Source organism: Panulirus ornatus, chromosome 62 (assembly GCF_036320965.1).
Source record: "Panulirus ornatus isolate Po-2019 chromosome 62, ASM3632096v1, whole genome shotgun sequence".
Lineage (NCBI taxonomy): Eukaryota > Metazoa > Arthropoda > Malacostraca > Decapoda > Palinuridae > Panulirus > Panulirus ornatus.
Genome location: NC_092285.1, coordinates 7,622,740 through 7,640,991, shown reverse-complemented (window position 1 = coordinate 7,640,991; position 18,252 = coordinate 7,622,740). Strand labels below are relative to the sequence as shown.

The window sequence follows — 18,252 nt, the reverse complement described above, 5'->3', positions numbered from 1 at the left end:
CTTGCTGACATGGTAGATGGTGAATGTGTTTAACGAAAAATTAGTGATTTGATTTAACATCCATGCATCTCTGAAAGCTTTAAGATTTCTAAGATACAATGAGTTCCTGCAAACCACTCTTGTTTTGAGGTTTTTATTGTTACCTTGAGGAGTTTATGATTAGCCCTCAATCCCCCTCTTTTACCAGATTCTGGATACACACTTGGATGGTAGGATGGTGCAAAAGGTGTTTCAAGGGATTGGGGCCCTGGTCATGCAGGAAAGTGTAAGGTGTGCATGAAACTTAGTGAATTGGAATAGTGTGGTATACAGTGGATGATGCACTGTCAAATGGCTGAATCAAGGCACATTAAGGGGTGAGGGGAACCATAGAAATATGTGTAGGGTTTGGCTGTGGTTATTGAACTTTGATCAGTGCATTTTACGTGACAGTTAGAAAATGGATGTGAGCAAATGTGGTAATTTTTTGTCTATCTGGAGCTAGTTTGCTGTTTAGGAAATGGAAGACAAGTATGAAAAAAAATTTGTGTTTGTACATATGTATGTCTTTATATTTTAAATTTTTTTTTTTATTATTTACTTTTTATTTCTGTCATTGTAGATGCTAGAACTCAAAATAATGATTTTGAGGGTAAAGTCAAAATTTTTTTTATGTTGCTTGCATAGTTAGGTAGACCATAGGATCATTTTGAACTATTTTATTAACCAATGTGAAGTGTCCACATCATTTGATATCATCTGTTTTGTATGTCTTTCCTTGTTTCACACATTTTTTTTATGTTTGACCACAGTGGATTCTGTCACCATACACATGATTATGCATATCATTGTCAAGGGGTTGTTTCTAGTGTCTTCAATGATCCTTATTAGTGTCTGTCTTCTTTTTCTCTTAATTTCTTCCTTTCACCCAAGATGGCCTTTGAATGGGGCATGTTTTGTGTTGGGTGCTATAAAAGAAATGGCAAACATGTATGAGACAATATATTTTCTTTCAAACTTGATCTCTGTTTCATGTCTTAGTGAGGTTGCACTAGTGCAGACGAAGAATGAGCACATACATTCTCTATCTGTCATGTGTAATGCCTCAAAACCTCAGCTCCCTATCCACAACCAGGCCCCACGAACCTTTCCATGGTTTACCACAGATGCTTCACATGCCCTGCTTCAGTTCATCGACAGCACGTCGACCCCAGTGTACGCACCATTCCAATTCACTCTATCCCTTGCAAACTTTCACCCCCCTGCTCGTTCAGGCCCCGATCACTCAAAATCTTTTTCACTCCATCATTCCATCTCTAATCTGGTCTCCCCATTCTTGCATACATATACACCAGAACATTGTTATGATCCAACAACAACTGATTCACCTCCCATACCCCACCACCTCCAGGATATTATAGATCAGCCTCTTTGCTTTTGACATAGCTGGAACATCATTGTTCTTCTTCATTCAGCTGCTATGTGGTTGACACCACCCTCTGAAATATGTCTCCTTTGTCCCTTGCCATCTTTACTCAACAAACTTACTCATATTTATTTGAACATTCAATTTTGTCCTCTTCTTTGAACAAGGTCACCAGACATGCACTCCATCAGTCTTCAGGTATCTCACACTGGGCCATGCAACAACATCGTCTTTCTTGAGAAACAGCTGTGGTTTCATCTACTCTTGATATTTTCCCACTCTTTATCTTACTAAAGGCTAACACCACTTCCCTCTTTTCAGCATCCCATTCAGTATGACTGTCACTTCACATGCCACCTTTTCGCAAACACATCACATATGTCTCTATATCATCTAACACATTCAGCAGTCTTTCCAAATACTACCTCCCAGTGTACCCTCTCAAGTACAATTATAGTTTTTTGCTTCTTTAATAGGTCTTGCATCTTTCTCTTTACCTTTTTCACTTTCTTTAGTAATCCTTTCTTGCAAATGCCATCCTTTTCTTTTTCACCTGTAATTAACTGTCATCGTACCACTATCTACCCTTTCTTATATGCCCCTATCCCACCTTTCATGTGGCACACACTTCACCTACACACTCATGCACTGTTTCCTTAATATATTATTTCTCATTGACTACCCTAGTATCATTTTACTCTTACTCAGTCTCTCTTGGTATCTCTGCACGTAGGACAATATCCAGGCATTTTTCACATGGTTGTCATTTCCTCTTTTCTTGAACACTTTCCTCTCTTAGGACATTTCCATCCATCATCCTCTCCTTTTCAACCATGTCAGATAACATGTAATCTATTAACTATGGCCACCAGCCCCACTCACTCTCATATGTCTATGCCTCAAGCCATGTTTTCCCAATCACCATTCCTCTGTATATTTATGGTTTATTTTGGATTAGGTATAAGAATATTTATTCATTCATTACTGGTTGAATTAACATAAAGGCTAATCATTAATTGCTTGATTACTTTGTAAATGAAAACTAATTTTGTCATTACAGAAATCATTTTACAATGTTAACTTTAGAATTTTATAATTGCCTTCTGTCATTATGATTTTTTGTTTTGTTTTAATGACACACGTGTAACTTTCTTGTTTGTGTGTGCATGTGTATGTGTCACTGGGGGCTTAGCTCTTAGCATTGTCAGCCTATCAAGTTTTCACTAATCCATCTGGTGGAGTAGAGGTTTGTGTCTTTATTTGCTTTCTTCATATTTGATTGTAGCTGTTACACTTTGAGGTATGGTGAAGACTGAAAGAGTAGAGTAGATGCAAAATTAAGTTTTTCAACATGTTGTGCATGTTTATCATATTTGTGAAGTAGAACTGAAGCTATTTGGCCCAAGTTTCTATGAGTCCATACTCAGATTTTCTGTGTAAGGTATTGGGTGAGTCAGGGGAACAAAGGATGAAATCTTTAGGAGGTGGAGAGAGTACATCAAAGTAGAAACTGATGATGATGGTGAAAGAGATCCGTCTATCTGTATAGTCTTGAGTAGTAGTACAGATAGAATGGAGGAGGAAAACATTACAAAGAAGGTAGTGAATAGCACAGTAAAGCTATTAGAGAATAGAAAAGAGGGTTTATATTATTAGGTAGAAGTAGTAGTCAGTAGGAACATTAGGTTGGAGCCTCAGCAAATGCTGTGCTATAGTTGCCCTCTGCCAGTGGTCTGTTAAGGGTGAGGCACAAAAGGCTGAGAAGCAATCAGATATAGATGGATGGATTTATAAATTAAACATTGAGCAATGTGGTAAAGAGTGTAGGTGAGACTTATGTAGAGTGAATCTGGAAAGTGTGCATAGAAGCGTGTGTAAGTGGTTATGTGCCTGTCAACTAAGGAAAGGCAGTAACTTCTTTAGAAAGGTCAGACACTATTGCATATTTGCAGTTCTTGGCCTTTGAATGAAAAGGAAAGGAAGAGGAGGATGTGCTGGAATTGAAGTGCCTGGGAATGAGGTGGTTTAATTTTGTTAGCAATGACATTTTCAGTGAGAGGTGTGATAGTAAGCATAGTATGATTGGGAGGGCTGATCAGGGTTTGCTGAAATGGTTTAGATGTGTGATGAGGAACTCTAGGTAGGAGCAGTAGGTAGTAGTAATAGGAGCAGTAGGTATCAATAAAAGGTAGAAGCATTAGGAAGAAGTAGCTGGTAGGAACATTAGATAGGAGCCTCAGAAAACACTGTGCTAGAGTTGCCCCCTGCCAGTGGCCTGTTAAGGGTACAGCACTGAAGGCCAAATAGAGGTACTGGAGTTCACTAGTTATGGAGATTCTTTTACCATGGCCACCACCTTGAGGGAGTTCCCAAAGGGAACAGGTATTAAGTATAGATAGATATGGTGAGAATGAGTGAAGAGATACTGACAAAGAGGAGTTGTGTGTCAGAAGTGTGGGAAGTAAGGGTAAGGGTTAGACCATGGAGATGGAAGGATGGAGTAAGTAAGGTTTTGGGGTATGGAGTCCTGAACCTTTAGGAGTGAGAGAGGCATGTACTGGACAGAAACAATTAGAAGGATATGTAATATGAAAAGGTATTAAGCTGTTGATTAGCTGAACTGAGGCATATAATGCAGTTAAGATAAACCATGAAGTAGTTTGTGGGGCTTGGCTTTAGATTGTGAACTTGTTTCATTGCTCTACGTTGTTCGTGACAACTAGAGACTGGGTGTGTCATTACTGCACATTGTATTAAACAGCTAGAGACTGAATGTGTCAGTGCTGTATATTGTTGGATATGACAGCTAGAGACTGGGTATTTGCTAATGAGGCTGTTTGATTATTGTCTCTTCTTGGGTACTACCTTACAAAGGTAGGAAAGTCGTTTTGATATAACGAAAGATGAATTTGTGAATTCATATGTGAGGGAGGCAAGTGAGAACAAGTAGAGACTTGTGGCCACCCCCTTGATGTGAGTTCCCTCAGGGAATGGTCGTCATTGATATAGATATATAGATGAATAGAATATGTGAATAAAGGTATAGTAAAAGTAATTGTAAGAAATGCACATGAATAAGTCTCTTTGGCATAGTTAGCAAGGTGTATGGTAGGAAAGTGATTTACTATATTGAAAGGAGCATTGAACCTCCTATAGTTGAAGAACTTTTGGGTTTAGGAAGGGAAAAGAGGGGTAGACCTAGAGTTTTGCACAAGTATTGGAGAAAGTTTTTATGAAGAAGAAAGTGTATGAAGCATTCGTGGATTTTGAATGTGAATAGGAAAGCTAAGTACATAAGGAAGTTCTGACCGTTTGATAAGCAGTGTGCACAGAGAACTTTTGAAAGCTATTTAAGAACTCATGAAATGGAGATAGAACATATCTGAGGGTAAGTGTGGATGGAAGTGTTAGGTGTAGAGTAAATGTTTGTATATGTGTATCAGAGTTTTATCTGAAGTCCCCGTGGTCACTCAATCTTTCTTAAAGCAAAGTACCATACTAATCTTAATTTTCTTGCACTTCTCATAAGGTGTTCGATAAGAGAATAGAATGCACTGTAATTCATGCCACACTCAGTCTTAATGCACTGATAAAGATATCTACAGTGAATCATGAGGGTTATCTTAAGTCATAACCATTTTCTGTAGGTGGCATTGATGCTAGGCTTTGTGCTTAAAGTTCAGGACTAAGAACTTTGCAGAGATTTATAACAGCCACATATTTTGACAATATTCTTTAGTTAAGATACCTCATCAATTCCTCATGTCTTGCATTGATGAGAAAGCAAGAGTTTTTTGATACCCAATAACTTCTGATGGTTAATTGTTGCAAAGATAGTATAATTCATTACAAGGGTGCGTAGTCATTTGAAGCTGGGCCATGCTAGGAGCACAATAAAAAGGTTTTGTTCAGAAGAGTTAACTTGGAGATGAATTATCCCTCGTATCATACCTTCAGATAATTTTCTTAGTGAATAAATCTTCCTTTCCTGTCAGTTACTTTTGTAAAACTTGAAGAAAACGGCCTAAACTGATGGAAAACATGTTAAGCTATATCACCCTGTACAGCCTACTTTTCTACATTGAGGTTGGGTCACCTGATGACTCACTGGATCTGAGACATGTATATGCCAGCCAAGTAGGAAAGATTTCAGCAGAATAACATTGCAGCAAATTTTACTGGGCACTTCTCATATGTTCAGTGATTTCGTTATTGTTTTGAAGCCTATTTCTCAAGGACACATTATTGTTGTTATTTTGCATGTACTAAGTGTGGCTGTGGGATAAATTTTATTTGTACTTCTCCCCCGCATGAGATAAACCAGGGGCTCCTGAGAAAACTACATGAATGTGATTGCACGTAGTATAGATGGATGGAATAAAGACATGAGGGGTTGTATGAGAGATTTGGTTTAACAGGGAATGAATTGTAATCTGGTAGAGTGGGGGATTCATAACAGATTAATGTGTTTAGGTTTGTGGAAAGAATGCAAGATGGGGAGTCTGGCTTGAAGATATGCTTTCAGTGGCTTAAAGCCAATTTTTGGTAGATGAGGCATTATGTGACATCGGATGATGCTCCATTTGTACAAGGCATTGATTCATCCTTGTATGGAATACTGCTCTCGCACTTAGAAGGATTCTAACTCTGTATGCTCATTTTACAGAGTTGAGTCAAAAGTGACCCAACTCAGAAACTGTCTCAGGCTAACTTCCAGGTTCACTCTCCTTCTTCTATAGGTGTTACTTTGATTTTTGCTCCCTAGAGCTGGCTGATTGTGTGGCCCCACCACTAGCTAGACCACGCAATACTTGGCAAGCTGCTGCATCATATGATTATTGTGTTGCCATCAGCAATTCAAGAGTGGGCTATTTTGATACCTGCTTCTTTCCCAACCTGTCAAAGCATTGGAACTCTCTACCTTCTCATGTCTTTCCCAATAACTGTGACCTGGCACATTTTACAGTACAGGTCTTTCACTTCCTCCAAAATTCGTAAATGCTTCCCTTTGTCTTTTCATTTTGTTTCATAATTCTCTAGATTTCAATTAAGGCCCGGCCGTGATGTGGACTTTTAGTCCATGACTGGAACAGATGATGATGTGATGATGGCACTAGCTAGACTGGTGGGCTTGATGGCTTATGTAGGCAGAGCTTGCTGAAAGTGAATGCAAAAAAGAAAAAAGTAAAACTCATCTGTGAAAGTTGGGCAGAATATTGTGCAATATTGTGCTTGGTGAAGAAGTGGAAATTGTGGATGAAAGCAAATGTTCGGCATTGATATTCAGTAAGGTTGATAGTTAGAAGCTGAACTTCAGAAGAGAGTTTAGCTTGTCAAGAAAAGTTGGAGGTACCCTGGTAGCTCTAGTGAATGGAGATAGATTTGTGTAGAGTGTGCTAGAAGCTTGTGTGAAAGAGTGCTTTGTCCATTTCTGATGGATTAGTGTGGAACTACAGTTTATATAGGTTAGGATAGGTCAGAAGTAAAAGCAGTACAGATGGAGAACTTCTTTATTATAGCTGGAATTTAGAAGATACATGGAGTAAAGAATGAAAAAGTGAGAAGGTTATGGGGTGTGAAGAAATAAAGTGTTAGAATGGTGTAATCATGGTGAATGTATAGATGATTTAAAACAGCACAAGGTACAGTAAGAGGCAGACCATGGAAAGATGGCATGAAAGAACTGATAGAATAAGGCAAGGGATATTTCAAGTGAGTTCACCAGATGAATGATTATGGATAAGGTGCAGTGGAAGCAATTTGTTGAGAGGAAGTGTGGATGAAAGCTTCTGTCTCACTTTGATTTGATTTTTGAAATAGAAAAATAAAACAACTCAGTAAAGAGTGGAAGTTCATGTTTGATTTGATTTTTAGAATATCTGATATAAAACAACTTTTTGAAAGTGGAAGTTCATGTTTGATTTGATTTTTAGAATATCTGATATAAAAACAACTTTTTGAAAGTGGAAGTTCATGTTCCATTTTAAACATTAGGTGTGGATTATCGTTGTGCATGACTAATTTGAGAGTCTGTTTAGAATTGGGGATGAGTACATATACACATAGATAGATAGACATTGAATTAAACATTGCTCTTTTCCTCGCTTGACATATAACTTGAACTAATATCACTTGAAACCAGATTACCTGAGTAAAATGTTTATGCCTACCATAGGTTGCTTATTTTCACCCAGTGACAGCTCAAGTGAGATCCAGTTAGTAGTCCTTGATAAAGAATATCGCCAGATCAAGATGAATTAGTAGTCCTTGATAAAGAATATCACCAGATCAAGATGATTTTGCTCTATATTGTTAGTTATCCCCAGCCTTGCATCCCTGGTGCACATTGTACCCTGCATTCATTTCATACTGATATTTCTACAAGAGGCGAGTGTACTGTACAACTCTTTGTGTGCTTTCCACAGATTAGATAAATCTGAAAATTCTCAACTACTTAAAAAAACATTTTGGCTACCTACAAATGCATCTTTTGATATAATTTTTGTCCCCTCGCATGGGTTGGATTGATTTTCCTGATTGTCAAATACTGTGAGATGAATAGAACGTCCTTGTTTTAAGAAGAGAGCACACTTTAGTATTTGAGTTTTAGGTGTCCTTTACTATATTTGCAGAGAATGAACTTTTTCCATAAGGATTGTTTTATTACTCATGTTATGATGTTGAATACAGTGTTTTTCATATTACAACCCGCATACATAACTTTTGCTCCATCCGTAGCCAAATGTATCTAAGTTTTCTTCCAGCATATTCTCTTTGTAAGGTGATTTTATGATGAACGTACATTGGATCCATCATTAGTCAAACATTTTCAGTTTAAGGAAATGGTATCACAGTTTGAACACAATAAATGAATTATTGTAGTACAAAGAATAGAATATATTTGTTAAGCCATTAAGAAAAGAGAAATTTTTTTATCTTTTGAATTGTAATAATTCATAATGATTACTCATGATATGGATCTAGGTATATCCATTGAATTTTAAATGACTCAATGGCTGTTGTTATTTCTGGTTGTGAAAAGATTCTCTAACCTCACAGTTATTGTAATCATTAGTGAGTTGAGTCACTAAATGTAGTTCATGTTGGCATGATGCCTACAGCAGTTATCATCGACGTGCTAAGAATTTGTTCTCTCTGGTGTTTAGATCATCTCTTGTCATTCACCTTTATTATCTGAAAAGATTGCTGCAAGCTGAAAACTTTCGAAATATATATTAACTGCCTGAATGTAACTAGTAGCATTTTCAGTAACTTCTTTTTATGATGTTATTAGTCAGAGACTTCATGAGTGAATGTTTATTCAAATAGTGTTCAGTTACCATCTTGATCGTTCATAAATGCTTAAGCACTGAGACACGAGGTGGCATCCTCCCTCTTTGGATGACAAGCCCAATATGATTTGACATGTCTTTCAGCTGTGTAAGGTGCCGAGAATTAGTTTCACTTTAAGAGATTATCCTCAGCTTTATCACAGAGTACACAATATTGCTCTCATACCTGCTCCGTGAGTGGCTAAGTATATGTTCATATTATTTAGTCATCATGTATTCATTGTTGACAGTGGCTGTGGCAATGTGATCAGAGTAGTTTGCAGTGAAACCTAGGTACATAATTGGTTGATTTCCTTTTTTTTTACAATTGCTTTTCACTGGGTTCGCCTCATATTAGAGTTTTTATTGGATGAATTTGAAAGCAGATTGCCTTGGGATGGCTAGACTGCTTTATTCAGGAAATTTGTGTTACAGTGATATAGATCCATGCCTGAATTGGGCAAACTGATCATAACATGTTCCAGCAGCTAAGCTGTGTTAGAGTATTGAATAAGTTATATATGTTAAGACTTAGATATTCATCATGAATTAGAAAAGTTTAAAATAGATTGAAAATCTTATCTATCACATTCATCTATCACAAATGTGATAAAAGATTCCACACAATTATTGCAATGAACTTCATACTGGGTTATGTGCATGTTATTATTTTATATTTGCCTCTTTCTTTTATGATATTTATGACTTTTCAGTTTCTGTTTCTTACTTAGAATATAATGAAAACTGCCATAATTATGCCCTTTATTTCAGAAGGACTTACAAAAGGTTAACTTATTTCTCATCAGCATTTTCATTTCATAAATCTTAATTGGAAATCTTTTACTGACTGAACAGATTATTGTGAGTCCACTAGTAAGGTCTCTAGACAAGGAAATTAATCGGAAATGTAAATTATATAATTTTTAAAGGCTGAATCACCCAATGTGCATGTTCTACTAGGGCTGTACATACCATTGTTCAGAGCACCCTCTTGGCAGTTTATCTCAATACTTCTCTTTTGTTCATTACACACTGAACATGGTGAAAGACCTGTACACATTTAGATTTCTGGTTATTTTGTTTATGTTCTGAATTACTGGCTTTACTGATGACAGTAAGGTTTATGCTGTTTGCACTTGATGGACCCACTGAAAGTGGGTATAGAATTAACGATGAAATGATTATTTTGAACTCTGTCTGTGTGCTGTGTACTGTGTATACAAGAGACCCTTACTTTCCTGTAAGAACTAATGGGATAAACTATTTTTAACAGACATGTTCAAAACTATAGTGCATGTATGTTTTCGAATCCACTTGTTGATATAACAGTTCTTCCAGTTGTGCTTATCCCTGGGGATAGGGGAGAGAAAAAGCTGCCAACATGTCTCCTTTGTGTTGTAGAAGGTGACTAGGAAGAGCAGGAGCATGTGGCCCAAAAGTCCTCTTACTTTCCAAAAGAAGTGATAGAGGAAAGAGTTAAATATTTATTTCTTTTTACCTATAAGGTAAGGTTGTCATCTTTTCTAGATGCTCCCTCACTCATGCTGGAAATAGTGAACAAGTATGAAAAAGAAAAAAGATTTTTTAAGTCTTTCTGACTTCCTCCTTAGGTGGGGCTTATTCTCAATTTAGGCATCTCTTGAGAGCAGTTGTCCATTATATAAAAGAAGCTTCGAAAGATAAGTCCCTTATTTCACTCATCAGTAGTTAACTGTAATGTCTGCCTCACTCTGTTGATTATTTTGCTGCTGGATGTTCCTAAACTGATGTGATAGGACATTGACAACGTGAACTTTTAGACAGGCATGCACAACTCTGGTGGAACATACATTAGGCCAGTTGGCCACCTGTTGATTTGACAAGTTTTTCAAATTTTTGTGTCCAGAAAGTCTTGCAGTGATCTCACATGTATCTGTCCATGACTTTATAGATTAACTTGAATGAGAAATTAATGTATTACTCTTTTTTCATTAGAAAATTTAAGCAGATATGTAATTGTTTTCTTCTGTACTGATTGCAGGTAAAAAGATATGATGATGACTTCCTTTATGAATGTTTTACATAGAATCTTTATTTTGTTTTTGAAAAAATCCTATAAAAATGTATTGCCCAGTTTAGTGAGTTAGAGTGTATCATTTTATGCAAATTGAATAATAAGTGATTTTTTTAAGTAGTGTCCTGATAACATCGAAGAGTCACTTTAGTCATAGTTGTTTTGGAGTTATTTTATGTACAGGCTGTCTGTGTATATCTTTGGAGTGAAGGTAAAAATGGTGCTTTAGTTGCTGCATCCCATTAACTGCTCGTTAGATACTCCTGGAACCAGGAGATATATGGGAATTTGTCCTTGTTTAGATGGAACAGTACAGGCAATTGATGCTTTATGAATATATTCCAGCTTTAGAGTTTTGTAAACAAAGAAAATTCTGGGTAATTAAGCTTTACAAGGTGTATGATTGGTAATGCCCTAGCTTAGAATATTTATTAGTCTCTCCCCCCCCCCTTTTCTTTTCCCCTCCCCCAAAGTGCAATTGTTTAATATTTATAGGGGGTTTTATTCACATACACACCACAGTTCCATACAGGCTTCTGTATTTTCAGCATATCTTATTAGTCAAGCATGTATGTTAGCCACTTCTGTGTGCAGCTTACATTCTGGAACATAATTGAAAACATGTTCATTTCTTTACTCCTGTACATCAAAATTTTTACCTTTGTTGTGATAGAACTTTCTTAGCTGTGCCGTACAGGAGGAAGTTGCAGGCTGTTAAGTCTGAACTGCAAGCAGGCCACTCATGCACAACTTTTTTATAAAGCCATCTTCTTGGGAAAGTGTCATGCGACCATGCCCACATGAGATACAGAATATTGATGTTATTCCACTGAGAAAAAATGCAAACTGGGGAGTTTACAAGGAGAGTGTATGATATTACAATTAAATGGGTTGGTATGAGATGGTGCGAGAGAGCTTGGATTGATGTATGCTGGGAAAGCATGTAAGGACAGGGATAAGTGGAGACTTTTTCTATGGCCTCCCCTTTGATGGGAATTCTTAGAGGGAATGGCTGTTAGAAATATATATAGATAGATTGGCCAACATACCTGTTTATCTTAAGATGTGTTGAAAATGAAGGAACATATGTAGAAGTATGATCCATGTCTGAAGAAAGATTTCAGAAACACTGACTGATAAACAATTTGTTTCATAAAAATCATCTAAAGGATTAAGAGAATAACAAGCATTTTAAAATTGGGAATTACATATCATACATTCTGTAGATTTACAAAAGGGTATTGAAGTTATGCAATGGACAGTGAATGTTCATAAGAGTATTTGCTGTACTGTTATCATGAATATGATGCTTGACTAACTGAATTGCTTCCTGAATGTGATTGCTAACACCAAAATTAATAGTTACAATTGCATGTGATGCTTGGGTGCCTGTGCGATAAAGGAAACTAATAACACACTAGCTTTTTGGTAGTCATGTATATTGAAAGATGGTTGTCTTTGCTGATGGTAGAGGTATCACTAATTGCTCCTTTATTAAACACTGTCAAAAGTAGAATGAGGTAGATATGCTGCACCTAGGGAGCAAGGGCTTTATAGACTTACTTTTAGCTGAATTAGTATTACAGGTAAGCTGTATCGTATTGTGTATGAAGGCTTTTTTGTAGGAAATGCCTTAGGCTTCAGCCAGCTTAAATGCTAATAGAATCATAGGAATAATACAACAGAATAATGTATATTAGATCAGGTGCTGATTTCAGCAGTAAGATGAAATATGATTAGTCATGACAGTGCTCATAAAGTCCCTTCAGTGTACTTTTACAATGTATTATTGGAATTTTTACCATGCATTTGAAAGAATCACAGAGATATATGATGTAGACAGTCTAGCTGTTTGGGCCAAGGTCAACATCATTTGAATATTAACTTCCTAAGTAATGTGGTTACACCATCCCTGTTTGACTAGCCTTTGACTTTAGGTGACTAAAATTCATATAAGCTCAGCCAGTGACAAACTAATATTCAGAAATCAGGGTTATAGAGTTGCAGTCACTCCAGTCTTCAGTGGATCAGCCCAGTTTAGACATAAATTTTATTTTGTCAAGTGTGAGACTTGTGTCAGGTTTCTTTGCCCCAGAACTTTCAGTGTGGATGAGTTGCATAATAAATCAGTGCAACCAGGGAGGTATCTTAAGATGTCCTACCATTAGCAAGGAGATTCACACCAGTTTTGTCATAGCAGGGCACACCAGTTTTGTCATAAAAGGACATGAAGTTGTCCTGTTATCTTTAAACTGGTTTTGTCATATTAGGACGTGAAGTTGTTCTGTGTTCTTCACACCAGTTTTGTCATTGTGGGACATGAAATTTTTCTGTATTCTGCACACCAGTTATGTCATAACAAGACATGAAGTTGCACTGTATTCTTCACACCACTTTTGTTGTAACAGGACATGAAGTGGAATTCTTCACAGCAATTTATTCCTAACAGGACATAAATTGTACTGTATTCTTCTCACCTGGTATGTTTGAACAGGACATGAAGTTGTATTTCACACATCAAATTTGTCATTTCAAGACAAGATTTTATTCTTTTTGTCAAGTTGTTGTCTCATTCAATGTATTAAGTGCTGAGAAGGTTGCTTAAGGAGCTTCAGACCACATCCATGTTCTTCAAAAGCTAGTTTTCAGTGAGTATAGTGAAGCGAGTATTAGTGGGTCAGGTAACACTAATGTAGAGCATGAATAGTGTCTTGTGCAGTACCCTTTCCCTCAGGCATTATACCTTATAAAGCTGAGTGTATTCCTGATCCCTGTCCTACTTAGACTGTTAAGAGATTTTCCAGCATCATTTCTTAGGTTGTGTATTGAAATGGGAGTGTTTGACTTGTTTGAAATATCGAAAGGTAGATAGCTTTAGAAAAGACTTACAGCAGTAGTTTCAATAGTTGTAATTATGGGATGTGATCTAAGCTGATAGGATTTGGTATGACAGTGAGGTGGTTTTGATTTTGATGTGTTGACTTGCTAAGGTGTATGTGTAAAATCGAAGTTGTTAAGAACATACAAAGTGATTGGGCTAATCTTTCCTCTTCAGTCAGCATGCAGACTTTTATGCCAGGTGTTAAGTGTTTTTCTTTTGGTCTGCTTTTTGATTTTAAGGTTTCTCTTGGGTAAAAAGTTTTGATCCCAAATGAGTTTGGTTATCACATTGGTAATGTGACACACCAATTTTATTGTAAAGGAGTGTTCGGATATGGTTTAATTTCTGTCCCAGTTATGCTGATAGAGCATTTGGATTTGGTTTGATTACTATACCAATTATGCTGAGGGAGAATTTGGACTGGGTTTAACTTTTATATTAATTATACTGATGTACCATTTGGATTTGGCATAACTACTATATTGATGATGTTGAGGGGGCATTTTGGATTGGGATTAACTGCAAAAGATGAACCTATGGTAATGGTGTTTGTTTATGCTTGACTGCTGTATAATCTTGATTCCTGATGTCATGCAAGCATCAAAGAAAATTCATGTGCTTTTTCTTTTCCACATCAGATTTTGCCACCGTTTACATTGAGCTTAATTCAATAGAAATTCTTTACCCTGAATTTAGAATTTAGTCACCTAGGGGTGGTGTAGTAACTACGTTACGTCTTAAGTTTGATTTCCAAGTTACTTTCGCTGAAGATCGTAAACTCCTAGTATTACCATAGCATGCATCTCCTTGTCATATACAGAGCAGATAGCAAGTAGTAGTTGGTAGGCAGCCAACAACCTGGGAGGTATATTACCAGCACTACTCACCTGGGTATCAGGAGGGTTAATGACATCTGCATAGTGAGCCAGCATTTTAGTTTTTGTCAGTTTGCATTCTTTTAACTTAGGTAGCTGTCTTTTCTTTCTGCCTCACCCACATGTGGACTACTGGCATTCCGTCTACAAACATACAATTGTCTTTGTCACACTTTGTCACACATAACTTTTGACAACACTTGAACTCTCACTGCTCATTCTTCATAACTCTCGATTTTCCTATGGTTAGCACCATGTCTTTTGGCAAAATGGTAAGAGCAATAGCTAGAAGTACTAGGTAGGAGCATTAGGTAGAAGTGGCTATGAACATTAGGCAGGAGTGTTAGGTAGAAGTTAGTTAGTAGGAACATTAATAAGGAGCTTCTGCAAACAATGTGCTAGAGTTCCCCCCTGCCAGTGGCCTATTAAGGATGAGGCATTAAAGGCTAGGAAGTGGCACTGGACTTCACAAGTTATGGAAACTCCACTGCCATGGCTACCCCCTTGAGGATGTTCCAGAAGGGAACAGGCATCAAAGATATAGATTGATAAATAGAATGCAAAACAGATTTTCATTGTATTCCATTAAGACACATAGTTTAAATGGTAATTGTTTGTTTTGTAATGGATTATATGAGTATGATTTGAAGTTTAATTTATGTACTCATGTGATTGCATCAATTCACTTTAGTATGCATCAAGAGTAGGTTGAAGCTTGTAGAATCGATATGAGGGCTACATGGATTGTGAGAGTGTATACAGATTTAGAATCATCCTTTAATCGTGAAGGTGTTGTAGATTTTTATGTTAGAGGCTGTAGCTTGAAGTTGACAGCCTAGATGACTCTGGCAGTTGGTAAGCTTAAAGCCTAAACAACCATCTACCACTCACGTCCACACAGACTTGGTAGATATGCTTCAAGCACTTGAAGTGGAATTTCGCGTGTTATTTGGATTGTTAAAGAAAAGGAACTAGTTGCTATTGTACAAAAAAAGAGAAATGTGTAAAAAGAATTAAGGCTATCTTAGCACTTAAAAGTAAATGGATGGCAGTAGGACTGTTTAGAAAAAGTTAGATGAAACAGTTAAAGATAGTTAATGAAATATGATCATTTCAAATTATTGTAGAGTATGGGGTTTAAAAGTAGTTGCCTTACCCCCAGCTGGTTAGTAGCATTGCTCAGGTGTACATAAAGATAATTCGTCATGGTAGAATATCTAAGGGGCAGTAAAACCATGTAGTTACCAGTGATTAACTCGGTTTTGATAAGTGACTGCTTGACAAAACTATCAATTGTTTGTAGTTACCTAAGACTCCCACTTTTATTTAAAGCTTATTGTCCTTGGAATAGTCTGAGATTTCGCAACATTAATACCCTTATAGCTTTGTCCCCTTGCGTAACTTTTCATCTTCAGTCTTTAATCCACGTTCATTTGTTTTATATCAATAAGATTTTATGCAAAGGTTTTAGGTCAAGGCTACAGAATTCAGCATTAACAGTATTGTACAAAGGTAGACTCATCACTTTTGAGATATACAAACACACACGATGACATTGCTGTGTTTAGATTAGTATTCGTGCAAATTGTCATTTATTAAAAGCGACTGAATCCACCCAGACCTCTGTTTGTCATAGAGGGTGACTAGAACTGGTAGAACTAAGTGGCTGGATAACCTAAAACTGGTAGAACTAAGAGGCTGGATATCCACTCCTGTATTATTATTTTACAAAAGGAACAGAGGAAGAAGAAAAACAGGAATTGTTCCTTTAATGTTTGATAATCTGTTCCTTGACCTGCTAAGGTGGGAAATGGCGAACAGGTACAAAAAAAGAATGTGTATATGTGAAGAATGAAAAAACAAACATGAAAGAATAACCATTTCAGATACTTAACAGTTGTAATAATACTCAGTTAAGAGTACTATGGAGGTACATAACCATGGTTCGAAAGAAACCCATTGATAATGACATCAGTGACCCAGTTAGGCCGAAAGACTGCTAAGCTTGCTGTGATCACTCACTTTCCTGTAGGCTAGGGAAAGGCCATCAACATTCTCACATTTAATGTTTAAATGAAATGGCATGAACAAAAGTATGCAACATGCATAATAGCAAGAATACCTAGAATCGGTAAAACATTTTGACATAAATATTTGCAACCCTGCCCGTAGAAACTGAAAAGGATGATTTTTCATTACAATAATCCCAATAAGCATACTGAGTGTTATAGGTATTGTAACATGGATAAGAAATATTACATCCTAGCAACGTGTTGACATCAATATTGCCAGTAATTACTAGCTAGGTAAATAATACAACATAAGATTGAATGAAGAAAGATGAATCCTAGGAACGACACAAACTTCTGGTAACAGTAATTCATGCCTACAACATGATAATCATACACTGCTTGGTAGTACTTCAAGCTACAATAATTAATGCCACACATCATGATGATGATGTACTGCTCTGCCACAGGCCTCTAGTGTAAAAGGTCACGTCATGGAATATTTTCTCATTCCACTAGTCGTTATATATGTGTCCTTACTTTGGACTACAAACAGGCTGTGTTCATGCATCCATGCTTTAGTGATGGACTGTCTTCTCTGGGTGAGCCTGATCTTTAGGTGCACTGCTTACAGTGGCACGCCATGCCTGCTAGGTCTGGTATGCTCTGAGTATATCCTTGGTACAGCTCACCTTCTTTGTTTTACCATAACTAAGAATCTCTTCCCAGAACTTGGACCCTGTTACAGAACAAACCATCAGCAGTGCTCTATACACTTTACCAACTCATTACCCCATATAGGGAACAAGCTTTACTTCACAAAGCAAGTTCTCTGTTAATGATACAATGCTGTACTGACTGGGATTATTATGAATGTTCATTTTTGCCCCAGGGCCAGGCAAATATCCTTGTCCTATAAGTGCCATGCTATTCTTGTTCTATAAGTGACATGCTGCAAGTTGTGTGTACGCTGTTGTGGGGATGAATGAACCAATATTGGTCCCATCTTTGTCTGTCCCCAGTCATATGAGAATTCATACTGTAATGATTCACCCCTTCAGTTTTCCACCCTTGACTCATTTATTTTGTATCATTAGTTCTCACTCTCTCACTGTATTTTCTTAATTGGATTTTATGAATATGATATGTTAGCATCCATTTCATTCTATCAGGTAGGCACACCTTTGTTTTACATGATTGCTGTTTCCTTCATGAGGGAGGTAGTGCCAAGAAACAGACGAAGAATGGCCCATCCTCTCATACACACATATATATACCTAAACACCCATATAAGAACATATACATACATATGCATATCAACATATACATATATATACACACATGCACAGACATATACATATATAAACATGTACATATTCATACTTGCTTGCCTTCATCCATTCCTGTCTTTACCCTTCCCCACAGGAAACAGCATTGCTATCCCGTTTCAGCGCAGTGCCAGGAAAAGACAAAAAAGGCCACATTCTCACTCAGTCTCTGGCTGTCATGTGTAATGCGCCAAAACCACAGCTTCCTAATCACATCCAGGCCCCACAGTCTTTCCATGGTTTACCCCAGACATTTCACATGCCCTGGTTCAGTCCATTGACAGCACATCATTCGAATTCACTCTATTCCTGGCACGACTTTCACCCACCTGTATGTTCAGGCCCCAATTGCTCAAAATCTTTTTCAGTG

At 37.1% G+C, this 18,252-nt stretch overlaps 1 protein-coding gene across 1 annotated transcript in view; it reads left to right on the top strand.

The window, feature by feature from the left end:
* Nucleotides 1-18,252, top strand: part of Drp1 (dynamin related protein 1) — a 117,178-nt gene that overhangs the window by 83,504 nt on the left and 15,422 nt on the right. Inside the window, exon 15 of the mRNA XM_071656136.1 lies at nt 2,598-2,651. Within this exon, the coding sequence (XP_071512237.1) occupies nt 2,598-2,651 (54 nt within the window). The remainder of the gene's footprint in view (nt 1-2,597; nt 2,652-18,252) is intronic.